This window comes from Symphodus melops, assembly GCF_947650265.1.
Source record: "Symphodus melops genome assembly, chromosome: 19".
Lineage (NCBI taxonomy): Eukaryota > Metazoa > Chordata > Actinopteri > Labriformes > Labridae > Symphodus > Symphodus melops.
The window spans coordinates 10,676,362-10,695,019 of NC_136709.1; the positions used below are offsets into that span (position 1 = coordinate 10,676,362).

Sequence of the window (18,658 nt, forward strand, 5' to 3'; positions counted from 1 at the left end):
GATTTTATGCACAGATACATGCCAAGTGTCTTTATCTCTGTCCGAGCCAAGCAGGAAACCCTTAATAATCTCAGCTTCCTCCCCAACTACTTACACGTGTCAGTCTACATGAGCCTAATTCATTTAGACATGCATCAAGCTCTAAAATCGGACACCACCGCATTCGCTTTAAATGGAAATTAGTCTTCATTAAGGGGGAAGACAGTAAGATGGGAATGCCGAAGCTTATAAGCTGGTCATCCAAGTCGATCTTGCTCGGCCAAACAGAGATGGAGGGGGGGGGGGGGGGGTGATGCTGCAATAAGGTGGTAACAAGAGAAAAGGCTAACATGGTTATTCCCACGCTTCAGAGGAACAGCTGGCAGCAACAAGCAAATACACATTCATAAATGTGTGTTTGTGTTCTTCTACAGAAAAGGCTGTTTGTTTGAATATTACCAAGGCTGCCTCTAAACCAGTTAAACGCCTTACCTGAAAAATATGAGAAATATTATCATTCTGTTTGGGGCCTTGTTAGTGTCAGGTAAATTAATCATTCTATATTTATACAATTTTTAACAAATGTCATCTCAAGACACTTTACAAATAGTGCAGGTAGAAGACCTTACTCTTTGTTATATTATCTACAAACACCAAACCCAAATCCATCGTGAGCACAGCACTGAGCAACACTTAACAAAGTTACCACAGAAAGAAGAAACTTCCTTTGAGAGGCAAAAACCTTGAACAGAACCGGAATCATGCTGAATCTGCCAAAACTGTGTTGGGCTTGGAACGTGGAATAGAGTGAGATGCAGGAAGAAGGACAAGGGTAGCGACAAACAGCAACAATGAATAAGTTTTAATGTGAGTAATAATTGTTAAGAGTATGTGTAGTATTAGCAGTGTTTATCCGTAACCCTTCTCAGAAATGGTCTAAATTGGTTTAATTTCCTTTATCAAGACTACAAATCCATGCAAAAGGCACAATAAGTCTTGCAGCGGGTTGCAGCTAAATAAGCAGCTGTAATGTACAAGTCTCGTCTGGCCATTTGGAAGATTTTCTTTTTTGCCCCTATATAACATGTCCCTCTATTGAATGTGTTTGCAGTATACTCTCTTATATATATCTCACGTATATCTCTTAAGCAGCAAGTACGACAGCTCAAACACTCCAACAGGAAAGGAAGACTGCAGCGGAGTCACCTTTCTCCTCTTCGAAAGCAGAGGTCGAGACAAGTTCCTGACCTGCATCCGGTGGATCCCAGTTAGCATGTCCTCGACATGAAATTGATGTTAACCCCACGCATGCTACAATATGGCAGCAAATACATCAACAACCTAAAATGCTGAAATAACACAGAACCACAAGGATTTTCAGTGACCTGTTTGAAAATGATTCCATTTATTAAAGCAGAGGCATCACATTCATGTAGACCTCTTTATCTCCCTTCTTAAAGTAATGCTGTTAGCCAATTTATCAGCTTGAATGGAAAGATTCATTTTGTTGCTGAACTGTAAATAATATTTACAAAGCATATATATTGTACAATATCAGGAGTCATCCATTATTCAAAAACTTAGGTCACTCTCAGACTCTGATAAGAGTATACTAAGTCAGGGCCTGGTTGTGATCAATGTCCAGGGCTTTGGTGAGTTCTCACAATACTACAAAGTCATCAGAGTCAATAAACAAACATTGTTTTTCTAGATATTAAGGGACATTTGTCCTGTGAAAACAATATGTGTTTTCATTCTTTTTCTTTTTTTATTCTAGCGATCCTATTTCGAGGTTTAACGTTTGCCTGACAGAAGAAATAACTGGACAATAGTGATGTGCAGAGTCCTCCAGCAGGTGTAGCTGAGCTTATTGCGTTGCTAAATTACAGCCAGCTGTCAGGCATGGATAGCACACAGCTGGGGATGAAAACAGAAAAAGACACTTCACTTCACTTTGAAATATGTGGAGAGGATATTAGATCACGAAACATGGCTGGTCCTCTCTCTAGGAAGCTTATTCAATAATTCAAGGGGGACTGATGGTTAGGTTGCTAATGCTAGCTGTGCTGACATAATAGATGGTTCATTTTTTGGCTCCCCTGAGGTAAAAGAATCAAAGATTTATGAGCAAATTTGGTCTCTGCATGCTTACCAATGCAATGGCTAGCACTGAGTGTAGTCTGGTGACATTATAGATAATCAATCAGCTGTGAGTAAAGACTTGATGCCATAAAACACCCACTGTAGCGCTCACGTTTCACTATCTATTGATTCTACCATTCAATGAGTCTTTCACAATACAGCGTGCTAACAAAACCTGTAATGAAACACATTTTTCTGCCTGTGATGCGTTCACCTCAGGTCTCAATTGGTTTCATCAAAAGACGGTTTGAGGATCATAGCGGTTTAGAGGTTGACAAGGTGAAGACAAGTCCTTAGCAGGTCCCTGTCAGGAAGACAAGTCATCACCTGCAGGATTGAGGCCACATTACAAGTGTCTAATGCTGCCTGCTGCCCCATGGCACTGAGTGATGAGATTTTCCCTCCACATGTCACCCAAGCTGTCTGAATTTCATTACCAGTACCTGCCAGTTGGATGTAACAAGGCTTTATTTTCAGGGCTCCAAATCTGTCACCCAGCGCTGTTTTCATAGCGCCTCACCCGTTGTGCATCAAAAAATCCTCTTCGTGATGCTTGGTTTTCCGCAAAAAAGCCAACTGGCGAATTTGCTGCTCTCTTTTTGACAGCAGCTTCAGCTTGTGTTTCTAAAGATCTTTAAGTGTCTACAGACACATCCCACCCCCCTGCTGTATGCTGCCTCTCTTTCAAAACAGCCCTTCTACCTTAGTCCTTTTGTGGTTTTAGTAACACTCCTCGCCCCTGTATTCTCGACAGCATTGTGTGGGCAACCAGCACAAGTAATAGGGACGTCAGGTTTATGGAAAAACTGTGTGAGTAGCACTGTGGTGCACATGGGAGGTGTGAAGCTTAATGATACCCAGGAGAACGATAAAAAAATCTGTTCTTATTCCAGCAGCCATGACAGGAAATCTATGCTTCTTGAAAGGTCAAGGGCCCCTCTTACTCACTAATTGTGTGTGAGCATCGGCACCAATGAGAGGGAACCGAGCTAAGACACAGCATAGCAGAGAAGCACTGTAACGTTTGAGCTAAGGTAGAAAATGTGCAGAGGGAGGATTGAAACATACCGTCTCCCGACAGAGAAAAGGAATTAGTAGCAGATGGTGTTTGCTGACATAAAAAAAATGAATTTGAGCATTGCTTTTAATCAAAACTAAGCAGAGCCGCTTAAGCTGGAATGCACCATTTGGTTGCATACTTCAGACTCGACACCAAACATCCATTCAACATTTAACTAATTACAGACCAAAGAACCATCCAGGTGTGTTGTAAAGGACAGTGCCGAGCACAGATTGGAGACGTCCAACCTGCCCAGCTCTGCAGTTCACTGCTGCTCGAAACACATCTGGTCAATTGAAATCACGGTTGGGATGCTAGCTCAAAGTCTTTTATGTATAAGAAGTGAAGCCCTGATCACACTCATCGGTTTCAAACACTTCCTTATTCTTGGTTTTTTTGGGGGGTGGAGGGCGTGAGGTCACCATATTTTAAACAACACTAACACAGCTGAGGTTTAGTGATGTAAGTGGTTGATGTAAAGCAGCCAGCAATACTCAACTCAAACTTTGCATTGCCACTCAAAGTGCCCCTAAATCCCCAATACAGCAATATTGGTAATATATATATTGTTAAATGAATAATTATAGAGACCAAAATAAAGTACTGGACTGTAAACATGTTTATTTCTGCTGTAACATGTTATTTTTAATATGAAGTGAGTAATTGAGACCATAAACCTTTTTGGTTTATGGTCTCAATTACTAGTCCTGAGAAATGTTTCTTCATTAGGCCTAGCACAATCCTCGAGAGTTTTTACATGATGGTTTGGGCTTAAAATAAGTCATCATTGATTTTTAACTTGAGAGCGTTCATTCCCCGGAGGGCTCCAAAGATCTAAGGTTTAAAAATGTGCAAAAAATTGGCTTTTCTGTTGGGATTTGATCAATAAATACAATTCAAATTGATGTAGATTTTTGGCAGCAATGTCCTGGGGGGTCCTCAGCTTTTCTTCGAGACATACAAAACCACTGCTTTTGAGTGTGGCTCGGCATGATTGAAAACTGCAACAGCGATTTCTTAACCTGGATACGCCCTGTCAACCAGATATCGGTCACTTGCCTCTGGTTCCTAGAGACAAGATAAACACCAAAGTCCTACACTTCCTAACCAACAGCTGACATCACACTGGCTAAGCCCACCTCTTCGATAAGATGAGGATTATTTTGATCATACTGATATGGTCCAAGAATGAATATTTTTGTCTGGAAAAATGGCAGCTTTTTTATACTGCTTCAAATACTGTTAGTAAGGAGGTAGTATGTCCACTTTTAAAAGCTTTAAAGCCCTTCGTCTTATTTTCTCAAAGATTAAACTACTGAATGAAGAAGTCTATCCCCTGTGTGTCATACTTCAAGATCAGACTTGTGGGCAAGGGGAGGATGAGGCAAACCTGGGCTTCAAGATGCCTTCCCTCACCTCTCTCTCTCTCTCTTCTCTCTCTCTCTCTCTCTCTCTTCTCTCTCTCTCTCTCTCTCTCTCTCTCTCCTCTCTCTCTCTCTCTCTCTCTCTCTCTCTCTCTCTCTCTCTCTCTCTCTCTCTCTCTCTCTCTCTCTCTCTCTCTCTCTCTGTAACCCAATTACGAACAGGCCTTAAGGAATGGGACCGGCAAGAGTGGCGTGTCAGGGGACCGCGCCAACATCAAAGACAGACAGATGGTCCTGAGGTTTTACCTCCTCACACCAATCTTCTGCAGATATTAAATGATTAGCCACTGCAGTGGCCCAGATATGAAGACAGAATGAAGACATATTGATTGTAATTGTGGAAAGGCTTCAAACAGAACTCAAACTCTGTCCCCTCTCCCACAGACCGCTTCCATGAGCTCCTAAATTGGCAGCAGCAGAGAGAGTTTTTCCCAGCCTGAGTGAGGCCCACATAAGGGGCTCTAAACACTGAACCCCCTCACCCCCATCCTCGAAATAACAGTGTTATTATCTTCTGCTTCTCACCCAGCACTGTCACACTAATACTCATGTCCATCTTTACGTTTAAGCAGCACAACGACAAACACTGAAATTCCTCCAGTGACAGAGACTATTTTTCCTCTTTTCCAGCAGTCAAAAACAGGAAAACAGTAGATAAATGTTCCAAACGTCTCTATGGAAGGAACTTTGAAACGAACAATCATGCAGATAACAGCAGATGCTTTTTGCCTGCGTGCTACAATCTGTTCGCTTTCAACACACCGCACTGTAGCATCCCACCTCTCCCTCTCTGTTGATTTTTCATTACTCCACATGCAAATATCTTTTCTTGTTTTTCTTCCCTAACTACATACTAGCCTTCGGCAGGGAAACTGAACCTTATTAGGACCTCTACAAAGTCCCACATGCACTCAAAATGCAGGCGGTGTGAGAGGTGTTTGCAGTGGAAGAAGCCTCCATGAATTTGAATCACTGATGGTAAAGGATGTATGAGGGAAGGCTTGCAGGAGAGCGAGCTACAGGTATCTGATAGATTATATTTTAGGTGTGTTGTGTCAGTTTCAGAAATACTGCAGCTGGTTGAATGTGTTGCTTTTGATGCTCTTCATTTCAGACAGCGTCTCTTTGAATAGTAGCCTCTGTATCTGCACAGGCCACTTTGTTTTAGAGTGGACTGTGTATTCAGACTCCTGTTTTGCCTGCTCTCAAGCCCTTAGCAACCCATGGAGTATCTAACAACAGACACGGACAAGAGGGGAGCTGATCTTTTTCTGTCCTCCTTGAGTCTCATCAACTGAAAGGTGACCTGGTGAGTCACTGGTTTGTGGGCACGCTTGTACTCTCTCGCTACCCTGAGTGTTGCCTCTCTTAGCTTAGCAGCCTTTCATCTGCATTTTAGTACTCCTTAGCTTTGATTTTAAAGTGTCTCCTTTTGATTTTGAGGAGCTTATTAAATCCCATCTTTTAAAGAAAAGAGTCAGGAAGCACAGACAACCAGATTGCCCCTCCCGTCCGAAGAGCCCCATATGTAATTGTAATTTAGTAGAGCTGGCGTTCTGCCTGGGCTGAAGGAAAAAAAAAACTAAAACTTTTAATTGCTTCAGCTCCTCTTGCCTCTGTGTTGCCATAGCAATGAAGAATCTAGGCTGACACACACACACACACACACATCCCGTCTCCCTAAATCTCCTCATTGCACCCACGTCAGTTACCATAAGGGAAACTCTACCGGCCCAAACAGGCTCAAACATCCTCATCAACACTCTTTGTCCCAACATATGTGTCTGTTCGGTGCAACAGTCTGACTTTACTGCATCTGTGCATGTCTCTCTTGGGTGCATCTGCCTCTATGGCTAATCAAGCAGCAGCTGATTGGACTCTTAATACAACATTGTACTGTACCTCTGGGCCTCTTTGTCAGGACAGGCTCTCACTTATGTTGTGGCCACTTGGGCTAAAGAGACAGCTAATGCCTGCAATGTAACCTAATCTGCAGTGTGACGATGAAATATAACTCTGAATTGTGACTTAATCCCTCAGGCTTTAGAGTCCTACAAGACATTGTACACATCTTTACTGACATAAAATCTCTGGCAGCGTCCTAACATGTTGCTTCATCCTTGAGAAATCTAAGGAAACAATCTAGCTGAACAAAGATGCTCTCCAGCGTACATTTAAGCTAGCATGCTTTACACAGAGAGACTCGATTATAGTGAATATGGATTCTTTGTCTCCATGTTCAGTCAATTAACTGCAATGCGTTTACAGTCCAGCACCACTAATGATTGCAGGGATTACACAGGAAAGGTATTTGCTAAAGGAGAAATGGCTTCACTCGAGTGTGAACAGCATATTTTTAGTTGCAGGATCTGACGGGAAAACATTTGTTTATTGCAGAAAAATAAAAGCCCTTTCCTGCAGGGCATTCCTGTGGAGAAGGCAATTTGGAGAAGAAATGGATCAGTAAACGTGTCTCCTTTAGAGCTGTTAGGACCGGCTGACGTCTCACTGATATGCAATATTAGACTTAGCAGGTGATTTATTCATTTTTCAATTGGTAATGGTAAGAATTGGCAAAAGTTTTGAAGCAGCTGTTCATGCTTTTGTGTGTGTGTGTGTGTGTGTGTGTGTGTGTGCATGTGTTGGCTATGTGACAGCTTCTGATGGTGTGATTAATTCACAGACCTCAGTAGTATAGGTTTCCAACCATCACACTTTTTTGGCAGGGCTTTTCCAGTTTGCTGTGTGGCTCCCTGTGCATCGGACAGGGAGTTAGCGAAGCTCAGGGAGTGAGATGGTGTTGAGAGAGAGAGAGAGAGGTGTGGGGATCTTCTCTCACCAGCAGGCTTTATTCTCACCTCAGTCCCCAAGGCTATACACACCAGCTGGAGCTCACTTAATTACACACCCAGTATGGAATAGAGGTCAAAATGGCACTCAAGAAAGTGTTGTGTGGCAGGTTGTGTACTTTTGAAAGTTATTACAAGATTTAAAATGGCATTAGTCCTGGAGAGTTGTGCAGATTAATTAGTAGTAATTATAATGTTTTACTGTAATTGCATTTTCTGCTCATATAATAGTTAAAGAGAAGTCTTCAACTAGAATTTGCAGCTGATCGGTCACTCTAGAAACTACAACACATTTAAGCACACACAGAGCCAGGTGTTGTGCCTTGTAAATGACTAAATCAGTCTTATTAAAGGAAAAAAAAAAAACTTGTAAATTTAGGAAGGAATTTATGTTCAGTTAAGTGAAAAACACCTGATGATTGGGCGGCTGTGTCTCAGTTGGTAGAGTCGTAGAGTTGTCGTCTCTCAACTGGAAGGTTGAGGCTTCGATCCCCAGCTCCTGCAGCAACATGTCCGATGCCTCCTTGGACAAGACGCTTTACTGTAGTCAGAAGACTTGATAAGCGCCGTATAGGCTCATGTTCCTTTACCATTTATTTAATGACATTCTTATTGGACCTCCGAATGGGTCATCTCCAGTATGTAACGAACAAAAAAATGTAGCGATGCAAAACATGTCACATTACAGAAAAGTATTATCATGTACAAAAATGCAAAGGTTTGTAGGAGAAAGTGGTAGCTTTAATTATTAGGGTAAATAAAAAGGCAAAAAACAAAAAATATAATATTGGACAAGAAGTTATCTGAAGCAAAAAAAAAATCAGGAAACAAAAACACTGCAGAGGGAGCTTAGTATGGTTTTTCTTTTCTACTGCTGTCTTCCGAGTACAGATAAAACAAATGATTTCCCCAACTTGGAAACTTGGCCGTACTTTCTTCCACATCTTGCAGACGTCTTAATTATGTCCAGACCAGAAATTGATCTTTTTCGCCGTCACTTGCACGTCAGTCGTTTTTCTCTCACAGACCCAAATGTCTTTCAACAATGAAGAGTGAGCCCTCTAATGACTGCTGAATCATTAATGATGCTATTACCGCCTGATACATCTTTTAGCCGCAGCGGTCTCATTTCAGTAGACTGGACCAGTTTTTAATAGCTTCGTCTGAGTCCATTTTTGGAAAAAGGGGCACACAGTTTCAATTAGAAACTTTTCTTTTCAGAGCTCCTCGTATCACTTAGCTTTATGATTATTTATGTCTCTGAAGCTCTTATTTAGATGTTTTTATTATACTTCATTAAATCCCAGTTAAACAAACCATGTTACAGGAAGCAGTGACTTCAGATCATACTGGCTCTCCCTGACATTAATAAGAAGTATACGCGTTATATAAACTTGTAGCTTTAGCATTATCATACTTCACCTCTAGCTGCTACCTTACCCTCCTACACGTAACTTAAAGGACGCTTCTGCTGCCCTGGGAGCATAAACGATAAGATGGACAAACGAAAACTTAAACACACGCTAAGGCTATAAATACACAGCCATGCATCAGGACAAGTATGCACACACGTGTGCAGCAAAAAGACAAACGTAAGGTGGCATGGCACACAAAGTGTTCTCCTGATAATCATTTATAGAGCTAGGTGGTGAGGGGCAAAGTGCTGTTATCACACACTAGCAGCAATTTTCAGCTCTCAAAAACCCTCCATGCCAAGCTGCAAACACCATTAGCCCGTACAAGCAGGCGATATGATGTGCACTTCAAGCTGCTGTGCCAAGTACTTCTAGTCTGTTGTCATCCTATAGGGAGATAATGAGTCATTCTTTCTATACAGCAAAACCCAGTCCAAGGTCCATTATTAGTTGAGAACAAAAGGACTTAATCCTTCTCGTGTTGTTGTGTTTCAGGGGATTTGGGCGGACCTTCAGAACTGCATCAAACTGAGTGGATTTCAAAGCCTTCTCTCTCTTGTTTTTGCGTTAAGGGTTAGTCATCAAAGGGAAGATTTCGATGTCTCGGTGCTAATCTGTTGGTGCCCTTTGTGTAAAACTGTTTATGCTCTCATGTAGGCGAAAGCAGGCCCAAAATACCAAAGCTCTGTTCACAACACATAGGGCAGATATAGGTTCCCCTCCCTGTATGTGAGAAATTTATCATCAAGAGTTGAAGGAGTAATTCTCTGTAGTGGATGCTCAATAATTCATGCCATGATGCTCTCTGAAGCTTATAGTATGAGACTGTGTCTTCACCACAGTTCATCAACTCTCCTAAAGATCTGCATTATGTGTGCTATTAAATCCATACACATCTTGGTGTAACATGCTTTAATGTAAGTTAACTAAACTTAAAGTTAATGCAACTTAAATACCTCACAAGTGTCTTAACATAAGAGAAACACTGAGGATCCAATATGGTCACTGCCATCATCGGGCTTCATGAAGCCTTTTCAGAAACCTCACAGAGCAGCAACTACAAGGCTGTATCTAAAAGCACGGTGAAATTCTAAGCTAAATGCTCATGTCAGTCAGTACAGTAACATGCACACAATGGGGTTAAACCATTTAGTGAGGTGGGTTAGCTTGCTAGCATTAGCTTTTTGACACTAAATAGACCTGCAGCTAATGGCATGTTATTAGTGAAGCAGGAACTTGATCATAAACACAACTATTGTACACAGAGGAATTTCAAACCTGATGATGGTCCTATGTGTATAGTAAATAATTTATCAGATGCAATAATTCGTCCAGATTGGAGAATAACATCAATATCATGAACATAACTATATTCAATATTTATATGTCTGCCCAGTATAGTATTGGATTCTAACGGACAGTGAAAAAAATATGAAAAGATTGAGGAGGGGGTCCAACATGGCCTGATCTCGATCAAAGTGGGATTCCATGTGTCTGTGAGCCAGACTTTAAGTCAACTGTGAATGCAGAGGGATGAGAGGGGAACACAGCCTATTTAAGATAAGATGAAACCGAAAAGGCTTCTCTAAGTCTGAGTGTGCCGGGACCATGACTTGAACTCCAAAAATTAACCTAATAAGCTTAGTCATATCGGAGCAGTGAATGTGCTGGTGTGTATGTGTGCAATCATCTGAGTGTGCATACTAGACGGAGGCTTAGGGAGCCGTAAAATATTAAACAGCCAACACAACAACCCTAGCAGCCACAGCTCTGCATATGGTTGGCTGCTGATATAATACAAGTGTACAAATCCAGATTTTCTTATTGATTTTGAACTGAACACCCTCATGCAACAGATCACAGACTCCTCACACCGATACATGACCTCTGGCAACTTCTACTCTTTAAAAACCTGTTCAAGGACTTGACCAAACATAGCACCTTTAAAAATAAACCTGTGTCGTTGTGTTCAGACCTATAGGCGGATTTATTTCGGTTTGTTTATGGTTGTCTGTGTCCTTGAGTAGCCACTTGAAAATGCTCTGTAGTGGTTGAGTGGCTTGTCGAGCCTTGCCGTGCCGGGCCTAATTTTAGGTTGCAATTGTTTGATGTGTAGAGCTCTGAATGAGTCGGAGGTGTGATGTTTATCTCTGTCTCTGAGCGAATAGCTGTGACAGCTCTTTTCAGTTGGCAAGAAAGCTTCTTACTTAAGCTATTGAGGTTGTGGAGTAAATAAGCCTAATGTGCAGCTTCTTTACATACATTAGTTTTAGTCTGCTAGTTGATGTATTATGCCTTTGATCTTAGCCGTTCTGTAGCCTAGCGGGATCTGAGCTTCATCCAGTGCATTTACAGGATGTCTCTTCTGTGATGTCCTTTAGGTTGTAAATTCATTTATTGACTCTTAAAGATAAACCAGGAGAATTTTGAGATTATCTTGTTGTCTTGCGCGTTGGACTGGAGGGCGAAAAGAGCTTCAGAAAGTGGAAGCCACCATTGAAAAATGTAAAGCATCAGCATGTGCTGTTAATTTACCATCTCTTCAGATGTAGATTGCTTGTAAATGTTACCTATTTTCTGTCTGTCCTCCACTCAGATTGAAGACATTGTAACACGAATACAAGATGAGAAAGCGGGGGGTGTGTCCATCCGGACTGTCAAAAGCTTCCTCTCCAAGATCCCCAGTGTGGTATCAGGTAAGCATGTGAGTTTGTAGGTGGGCGTGTGCGTGTGCGTGTGTGTGTGTGTGTGTGTGTGTGTGTGTGTGTGTGTGTGTGTGTGTGTGTGTGTGAGTGTCTACGTATATGTGGCTGCTATATACTGACTGTTGACCCCTTTGCTTATAAAGCAGTTGCTTGTGTGATTGTCCCTTTACAAGGGTTTGCTATACTTGATGTGTTGATTATTGTGTGTACGTGTTTTTGAGTGTTTAGTGCCTCACTCTGCGAGACAGCATCAGTAAAGCAAATATGACCTTTTGGGCTCATTTAAATTGCAGCTACTGCGGTTTGAGGCCAGTGATGTCTTTGCCGATAAGACCTTAGTGCTGAGAATACGGCCTGCGGTGTGAAGCTAACCTTGTCTCACTGCAATAAAAAAAAAGAAAAAAAAAAGACTTTTCTTCTTCTCTGTCTGAGTACACACTGTTAGGCCTTCATGTGTCTGTGTGTGGATGAGTCACAAGTGTTGGACGAGGGGGTCGTCCATGCTCCCCCAGAGGTTATTTTGGAGTCACTTCTTCGCATGGCTCCCTCAGGCCAGATGGCCTTGCGATCTCTCTCTGCAGCCTCTGCCAAAAACACAGGCTGTGAAAAATATTGTGCTGTCCAGGAGCAGGGAGAGCAATTGAAAAGCTGCAAGCCTAATTTTGTGAAACCTTCTCGGCCTCTGACAAATTTGACCCACGGTTCTGAACAGACAGAGACTCCCTCAAGGCTCAATTGTGTTTCTAGATTTCAGCTTTTGTTGAAACTACTGTAGACATGAAACTCTCTGACACTTCTAAGTAACCAATGACCTTCTTTGAATCACAGGGGCAGACATTGTTCAGTGGTTGATGAAAAACCTTTCCGTTGAGGATCCAGGTATGTCTCTCATTACATTCATGTTCAAAGGAGAAAGGCAAGGAATTGCAGAACAATGCAGTTTCAATCTGTCTGTGTTCCTTCTCTCATGTCCACAGCTGAAGCCATCCACCTCGGGAGTCTAATAGCCGCTCACGGCTACATCTTCCCCATTTCCGACCATGTCCTTACTCTTAAAGATGACGGGACTCTTTATCGCTTTCAGGTACAAAAGAAACTCCCCCATGGGGGAGCTGTTGATATACTCAATGTTAGGATGCCCTTGAATATAGAGCATAGACTGATAAACAACAAAGATCCTTCAGGTTGGCATTGTCCACAGCAGAACAGATTCTAGTTATGGAGAGTTTAGTGACTTTATTGATGTTTTCGAGTAAAGAACACTGCAGGAGCCACGTTTGACAACAGAGCATCATTCAAGATACATCCTCTTTTTCACATCAGATGGCTAATTAAATTGTATTTCTCTTGGACATAAATCATCATGATAAAAATGAACCACGGTGACAAAAACTATGTGTGAAAAATATTTGACATGTATTTTAACTTAAATGCCCCATGTGTAACTATCATCACTGACATACAGTGTTGATCGTGACACCGGTCGCTCGCTCTCCCTGGTGCACTAACACAATCCAAACGATCATCCTGACCATCAGCCACGACAAACAGGAAACTAAATTTGATTTACCGGCATCATGTCTACAGAGGAGGTAAGTGAAGTTAAACTTTATTGTTTGAAAAAACAACATATTTTTCTCTGGATTGCTGACACAACACAAAAAGTACATTTTGATACATAGGAGATGATGAAAAAACTACAGTTTTACAACTGTTTTTATTTGTGATTTATAAAGCTACCTATTACAGCATTGAACCAAGTCATCGTCTTTGCATGATACAGTGGCTGCTAACTGCATTAGCTAGTGGCAGCTAACCAGCTTTAGCAATAACTCGCTTTTACAGAGGCATGTCTACAGTAAACTCACTAATGTCTTACCACTACAGCTTGGGTAAAGTTGCGTCTATAAAACAATAACAGCTGCACTGCTTCAGAGCATAGTGTAACACTGCAGTTTTTTTTCTCACTTTTAGGTTAGGTAATTGTACTAAATTGGTCTTGCATTAAGTTGAGACAGTGACAACCTAACCTTGTAGTATCTTTACAGCTTACCTTTGTTTCTTTCCTTGTTAGTCAGTCAGAGTGCCTCAAATATGAACGTTAGCACAATCAAATTATAGAAATGTGAAAAATGTTTTTTCTCTTCTCAGGAATCCAGCTTTGAGGAACTTGCAGCTCTATGGTGAAGAGCACTGACTCAAGAGGGGGAAGGGCGAGTGCAAGTGGGAGAGGACGAGAAAGATACTAATTAGTCATATATTTGTCATAATATGATGTTGATTTAAATAAATAAACACTCATTTTTTTTCAATGTAGGTTATCGACACAATGCTTGTTGCTCAATTTTCACGCACAGTCATGACAGCCGTCCCAGGAGGAGAGGAATGAAATGCTCCACATAATGATAATTTGTATACCAATTCTAACAAACATGTGTCAGCCAGTGTCATGGACCGGCCACTACTGCTGAATCATACCAAGTGATCTTGAAAACTAGCGCTGACATCAAGAAGCAACAGGCTGCCTCAGCAGGACAGCCCACATGGAGCTATAGTATCGAGCTGCATTCTGCGTTTGGCTCAGCAGACTTGGAACAATATTTTTGCACTCCATGACGGCCAACACCCAGGGGCAGACAACCAAGAGTACTATTTATTTGTTATTCTGCATATCGCCACTATACCATCTGGCAACATGGGCATTTGGGAACTGGAAACCGGGTAGTTGTCCCAAGCTGCTTTTTTTCTGGAGAATATGAAATAAAAACCCTGAACATTTTAGAAAAGCCCCTTTAAAATTTAATGAAAAACACATCAAGACATGATGCTCCTGTGAATGTTAATGTCCACCACATGTGACATATTGTCTAAAGCGATGCTTGGGGACGTTACTTATAAGTAATGAACATCACCAGGAGCATTACTGTATCTACTGTGCAGACTTTTTGTATTTTGTTTCTGTTGAGCACCTATTGTGTTATTTGTATGTATCTCTGCCTTTTGTTGTACAGTGTCTTTTTTGGTCTAATCTTTGTTGTTATTTTTACAAGTTTTTAACATTTATATATATATATATATTCTTACAATTTTCTTTTTGAAAATAATTTAGAATAAACAAATGAAGCTCTGAACCACACTGGCTCCTTGTCTCTTAATGTTTAAGTCATGTCCTGAGAGAGTGAGCAGATCTTAAACCGTGAACTTTCTGGCATATGATCTTAAATGACTAAGTTGAACATTGATGACCTATACAGCCTGACCACTCAACCAGAGGGTAAAATCACTGTGGCATACAGTATATACCACATGATATAGATAGATAGATAGATAGATAGATAGATAGATAGATAGATAGATAGATAGATAGATAGATAGATAGATAGATAGATAGATAGATAGATAGATAGATAGATAGATAGATAGATAGATAGATAGATAGATAGATAGATAGAAAACTCAGGGGGCCTTCTGGCCTTAGACTCTTTTTTTCTTGGCCTAAAGAATGCAGATGTTTCCCTAAAATGTTGCTCTGAAGCCCTTGTATATGGGCTAAAAAACATGATTAATACATTTTAATTGTTATATACAGTCCCTTGACCCCAAGCCCCAACTGTTAACATAGTGGAGGTAAGACTTACCATTAGTACTGCAGACAGTCAGCTCGGGTCACTTCTACTTTTTTTTTTGCTTCACTTCTTTGGATCTATGTTGCTGCCCTTTCTCTCTTTCATACAGACTATGACATAGAACAATAAGATGATGGAAGGATATGTGTATTGCATCATACTAATTAGAGCAATCCGTTCTAAGAGTATTACTCACCCCACCAAGGTCGAGAGTGTTCATCCCTGCTGTGTCAGAGCAGAATGTGGGCCACACAATGTGGGCCTATAGGCAATTCGTGCAGCCTGTCAGTAGGGTGTTGTTTTCTTGCTCCATCTGATCCAGCATGAACTTTGACAGGTCCTTCTGACATCTACGGGCTCTGCTCTGACTCATTACTGTGACTGACCCATTAGCATCTCATTCCAGCAAGCCAGCCATGGGAAGCACTGAGCCGCTCACATGCTGGTTCTGCACTTTTCTCTGTTACCCATTCTGCTCCCCCGACCACTACCATATCTACTTCTGAATGCATTTATCCTCACCTCTATTGCTCAGGATTAAAAGCCATTACTGTGCATGCGCAGGAAAGGCACCATGTGTCACACTTATTCATTCTGCGAGGGGCTAAAAATATTCCCTCTGATGTCGCTGTGATGCAACAGGCCCACGTCATTACAACATTTAAAAGGAGTCCACGGTGTATTTGAAATGAAAGGATTATTGACAAGGGGATGTTTCTTTGCTAGTCCAAAAATAGCTTCTATTTTGGCAGAAGAGAACCCTCTTTTGTTGTTTGCAGCACATTTGCACATCTGCAATCTCACTATGAAAAAACAGTAATCATATTGAATGAGAATATGATAGCCATTTTGTTCATCACATTAAAAAAATGATGTTCCTCAACATCAGCCAAGCCCTTTGTAATTGGTCACTAATTACTGTCATGAAAAATGCGTTTCAGTACCACCAACTTCTAATTCTGCTCCGATATTAAGAATGCATGATAGATGTGAGTGATTCATTATTAATGGACTCTAGAATTAACTCTGAATGGGTAATATCATTTTGCAAAAGACGATTAAATATGGATGGAGAGAATATAGCTACTAATGTTCCCCAGATAGCAACGCACAGCAAACGGATGTCATGAATCATCATCAGAATTAATGAGTCTTTTTTTTTTTACTTTGTGTCGAAGTGCAAAGGGAGCATGGGTAATAAAATGGATAAAATTCCAACATTTATAATAAAGACTTGTATTGTTTCATGCTTGTGAGCAAATAAACAAAAACTGAGTCTGTTTCTTCCCTTTCTGTTTTCATCAGTCTCCGTACTTCTGGCCTTCAAACTGTTGGGAGCCTGAGAACACAGACTACGGTGAGTCACGTGCTATCTCTCAATTTTTTGTCTCATTCTTCATAGAAGATCTCGATTTTGCCTTCGGCAGGGCCATTTCTGTCAGAGCTGAAAGACTGCTCATGCTGCTGATCTGTTGTTGTTGACTCACTGAATATCGATCCACTGGGCCATTCACTGTAATGTATCTGGCCCTAAGGAACACCTACTACGGAAAATCCTGAGGGACATGACTATCCAAACAAAATAAAGGGACAGTCACTGATACAGTATGATCACTGATCCAGTTCTGTGTAGCTGCAACCTCAGCTAAAATATTATTTTTTGTATTTACAAAGCAGACAGCCCATCCATCATATCCTCATGTCTCACTCTTTCGTTCTTTTCTCCTCCTTCCTCCAGCTATTTACCTGTGCAAGCGCACCATGCAGAATAAAGCCAGGCTGGAGCTAGCTGACTATGAGGCTGTGAGTAAATTGTCATTTTGGTTTAGCCTTTTCCAGGAAGCTTATAGTTTTTGGTTTCACATGCTTGGGCCGTAATATATATACTTAAAAAAACAACAACAAGCTGAAACAGAATCAGAGTCCTCTGTTTCTTTCAAATGCCAAAATTGGCTTTTAGCAGCAAAAAAGCTCAATCAAATTGTGACTTTTTATAAAAGCTGTCAAAGACAAATATTGTAAGCAGCACCATTTGGCTAAAAACAGTGAGGTCCTTGACTTTCTCAAAAATATGTATAAACATCTATAAGCCTACCTGGAATCAGCAGATCAATACAGTCTCAAGAGTGGCATTACTGCAGTGCTGATCTCCTGCTGTTATATAATAGCATCAATATTCTGAATTACTCTGCAACTATTGTCCAGTACACTTCCTTTCTCTATAATTCAGGTCACTTTAGTCCTCCAGGCTTCATTGCTCTTACTGTAAACAACCTGGTAGTTTGTACTCTTAATTATTCCTTCTTAATGAATGTGTCTTTAACAGATGTCAGATCAGGCTGTCAGGCTTTTTAAATATGCACTTAATATTACATAGCTTTAATTTTTTTTTTAACATTTTTGACCTTTCAAACTTGAAATGTTTTACCTTTTTCTGAATAAATCTTAATTAATTATGCAAATTGCCCTCACTGCACTTGTGTGTTTGTGATGAAAGTCCAGGATTATAGTAGTTATTATGCCCCTTTTTGGTAAATCAGGGTCGGTGTCTCAACATTTCAGAATCCATTTTAATCAGAGTTTAATCAGAGTAATATAAAACACATGCTTCCAATATTGTTACTAATATACAAAACATATTGACAGGGAATGTTTGTTTGCTATTTCAAATGTATACTGTAAACCTGAAGCATTTGCTAGTAGCAATTTAGCTTAGCTTAAGACTGGAAACAATATGTCTTGGTTCATGGGGCAAAACCCCAAAACAATAAGCAGCACCTTAATCAAGAAGCAATGTTCAGGCTCTTTGAGCGTTAATTTTTTTTAAAAAGTCATTAGACACAACATGTTATCTGGTGATGTCAACTAGTGGGAAAATCCTGTTAGCTTTGGATAGAGGTATACTATCCCGTTTCCAGCATGTATAAGCAAACCGGCTGCTTCAGATTTACTGCACATGTGCATTAGAATAGAGACAATCTCTTTATTAAAATCTCAGCAGAATAATGTAATTCCCATCTGCATTAACATTATTACATGGATTTCAACAACATGTTACACAAAAAGTGTCTCTATTTGAAAGTCAAAATATTGTCTGGCAGCAGAGGTTAACCAAATGTTCAAGGACACTTTTGTTGAGAGGCCGTTTCATCTCATCAACAGTAATCCAAAGTCATGGCACGCCATCACAGTGAATGGATAATGTAATCATCTGAAGGCCTTGAATTCAAATAACCTCCTCCACTAACGGCTCGTCTGATTGGTTCCTGCAGGAGAACCTCGCCCGGCTGCAGAGGGCCTTTGCAAGGAAGTGGGAATTTATCTTCATGCAAGCTGAGGCTCAAGTCAAGTGAGTATACACGTTAATGTGATTTACAACATGCCACCTCTTGACATAAGCGTGACACACACTGCTGTCAGGGCACAGAGAGTTAGGTTTATTCATTCCTATTTATATA

General features: G+C 40.8%; 1 protein-coding gene across 2 annotated transcripts in view; it reads left to right on the top strand.

The window, feature by feature from the left end:
- Positions 1–18,658, top strand: part of LOC306840212 (regulator of G-protein signaling 6-like) — a 41,187-nt gene that overhangs the window by 13,860 nt on the left and 8,669 nt on the right. For both annotated transcript variants that reach the window (XM_079369323.1, XM_079369324.1), the window contains exons 3-8: positions 11,466–11,565; positions 12,403–12,453; positions 12,552–12,658; positions 16,506–16,557; positions 16,939–17,003; positions 18,473–18,549. In XM_079369323.1, coding sequence (XP_079225449.1) covers positions 11,466–11,565; positions 12,403–12,453; positions 12,552–12,658; positions 16,506–16,557; positions 16,939–17,003; positions 18,473–18,549 — 452 coding nt within the window. The remainder of the gene's footprint in view (positions 1–11,465; positions 11,566–12,402; positions 12,454–12,551; positions 12,659–16,505; positions 16,558–16,938; positions 17,004–18,472; positions 18,550–18,658) is intronic.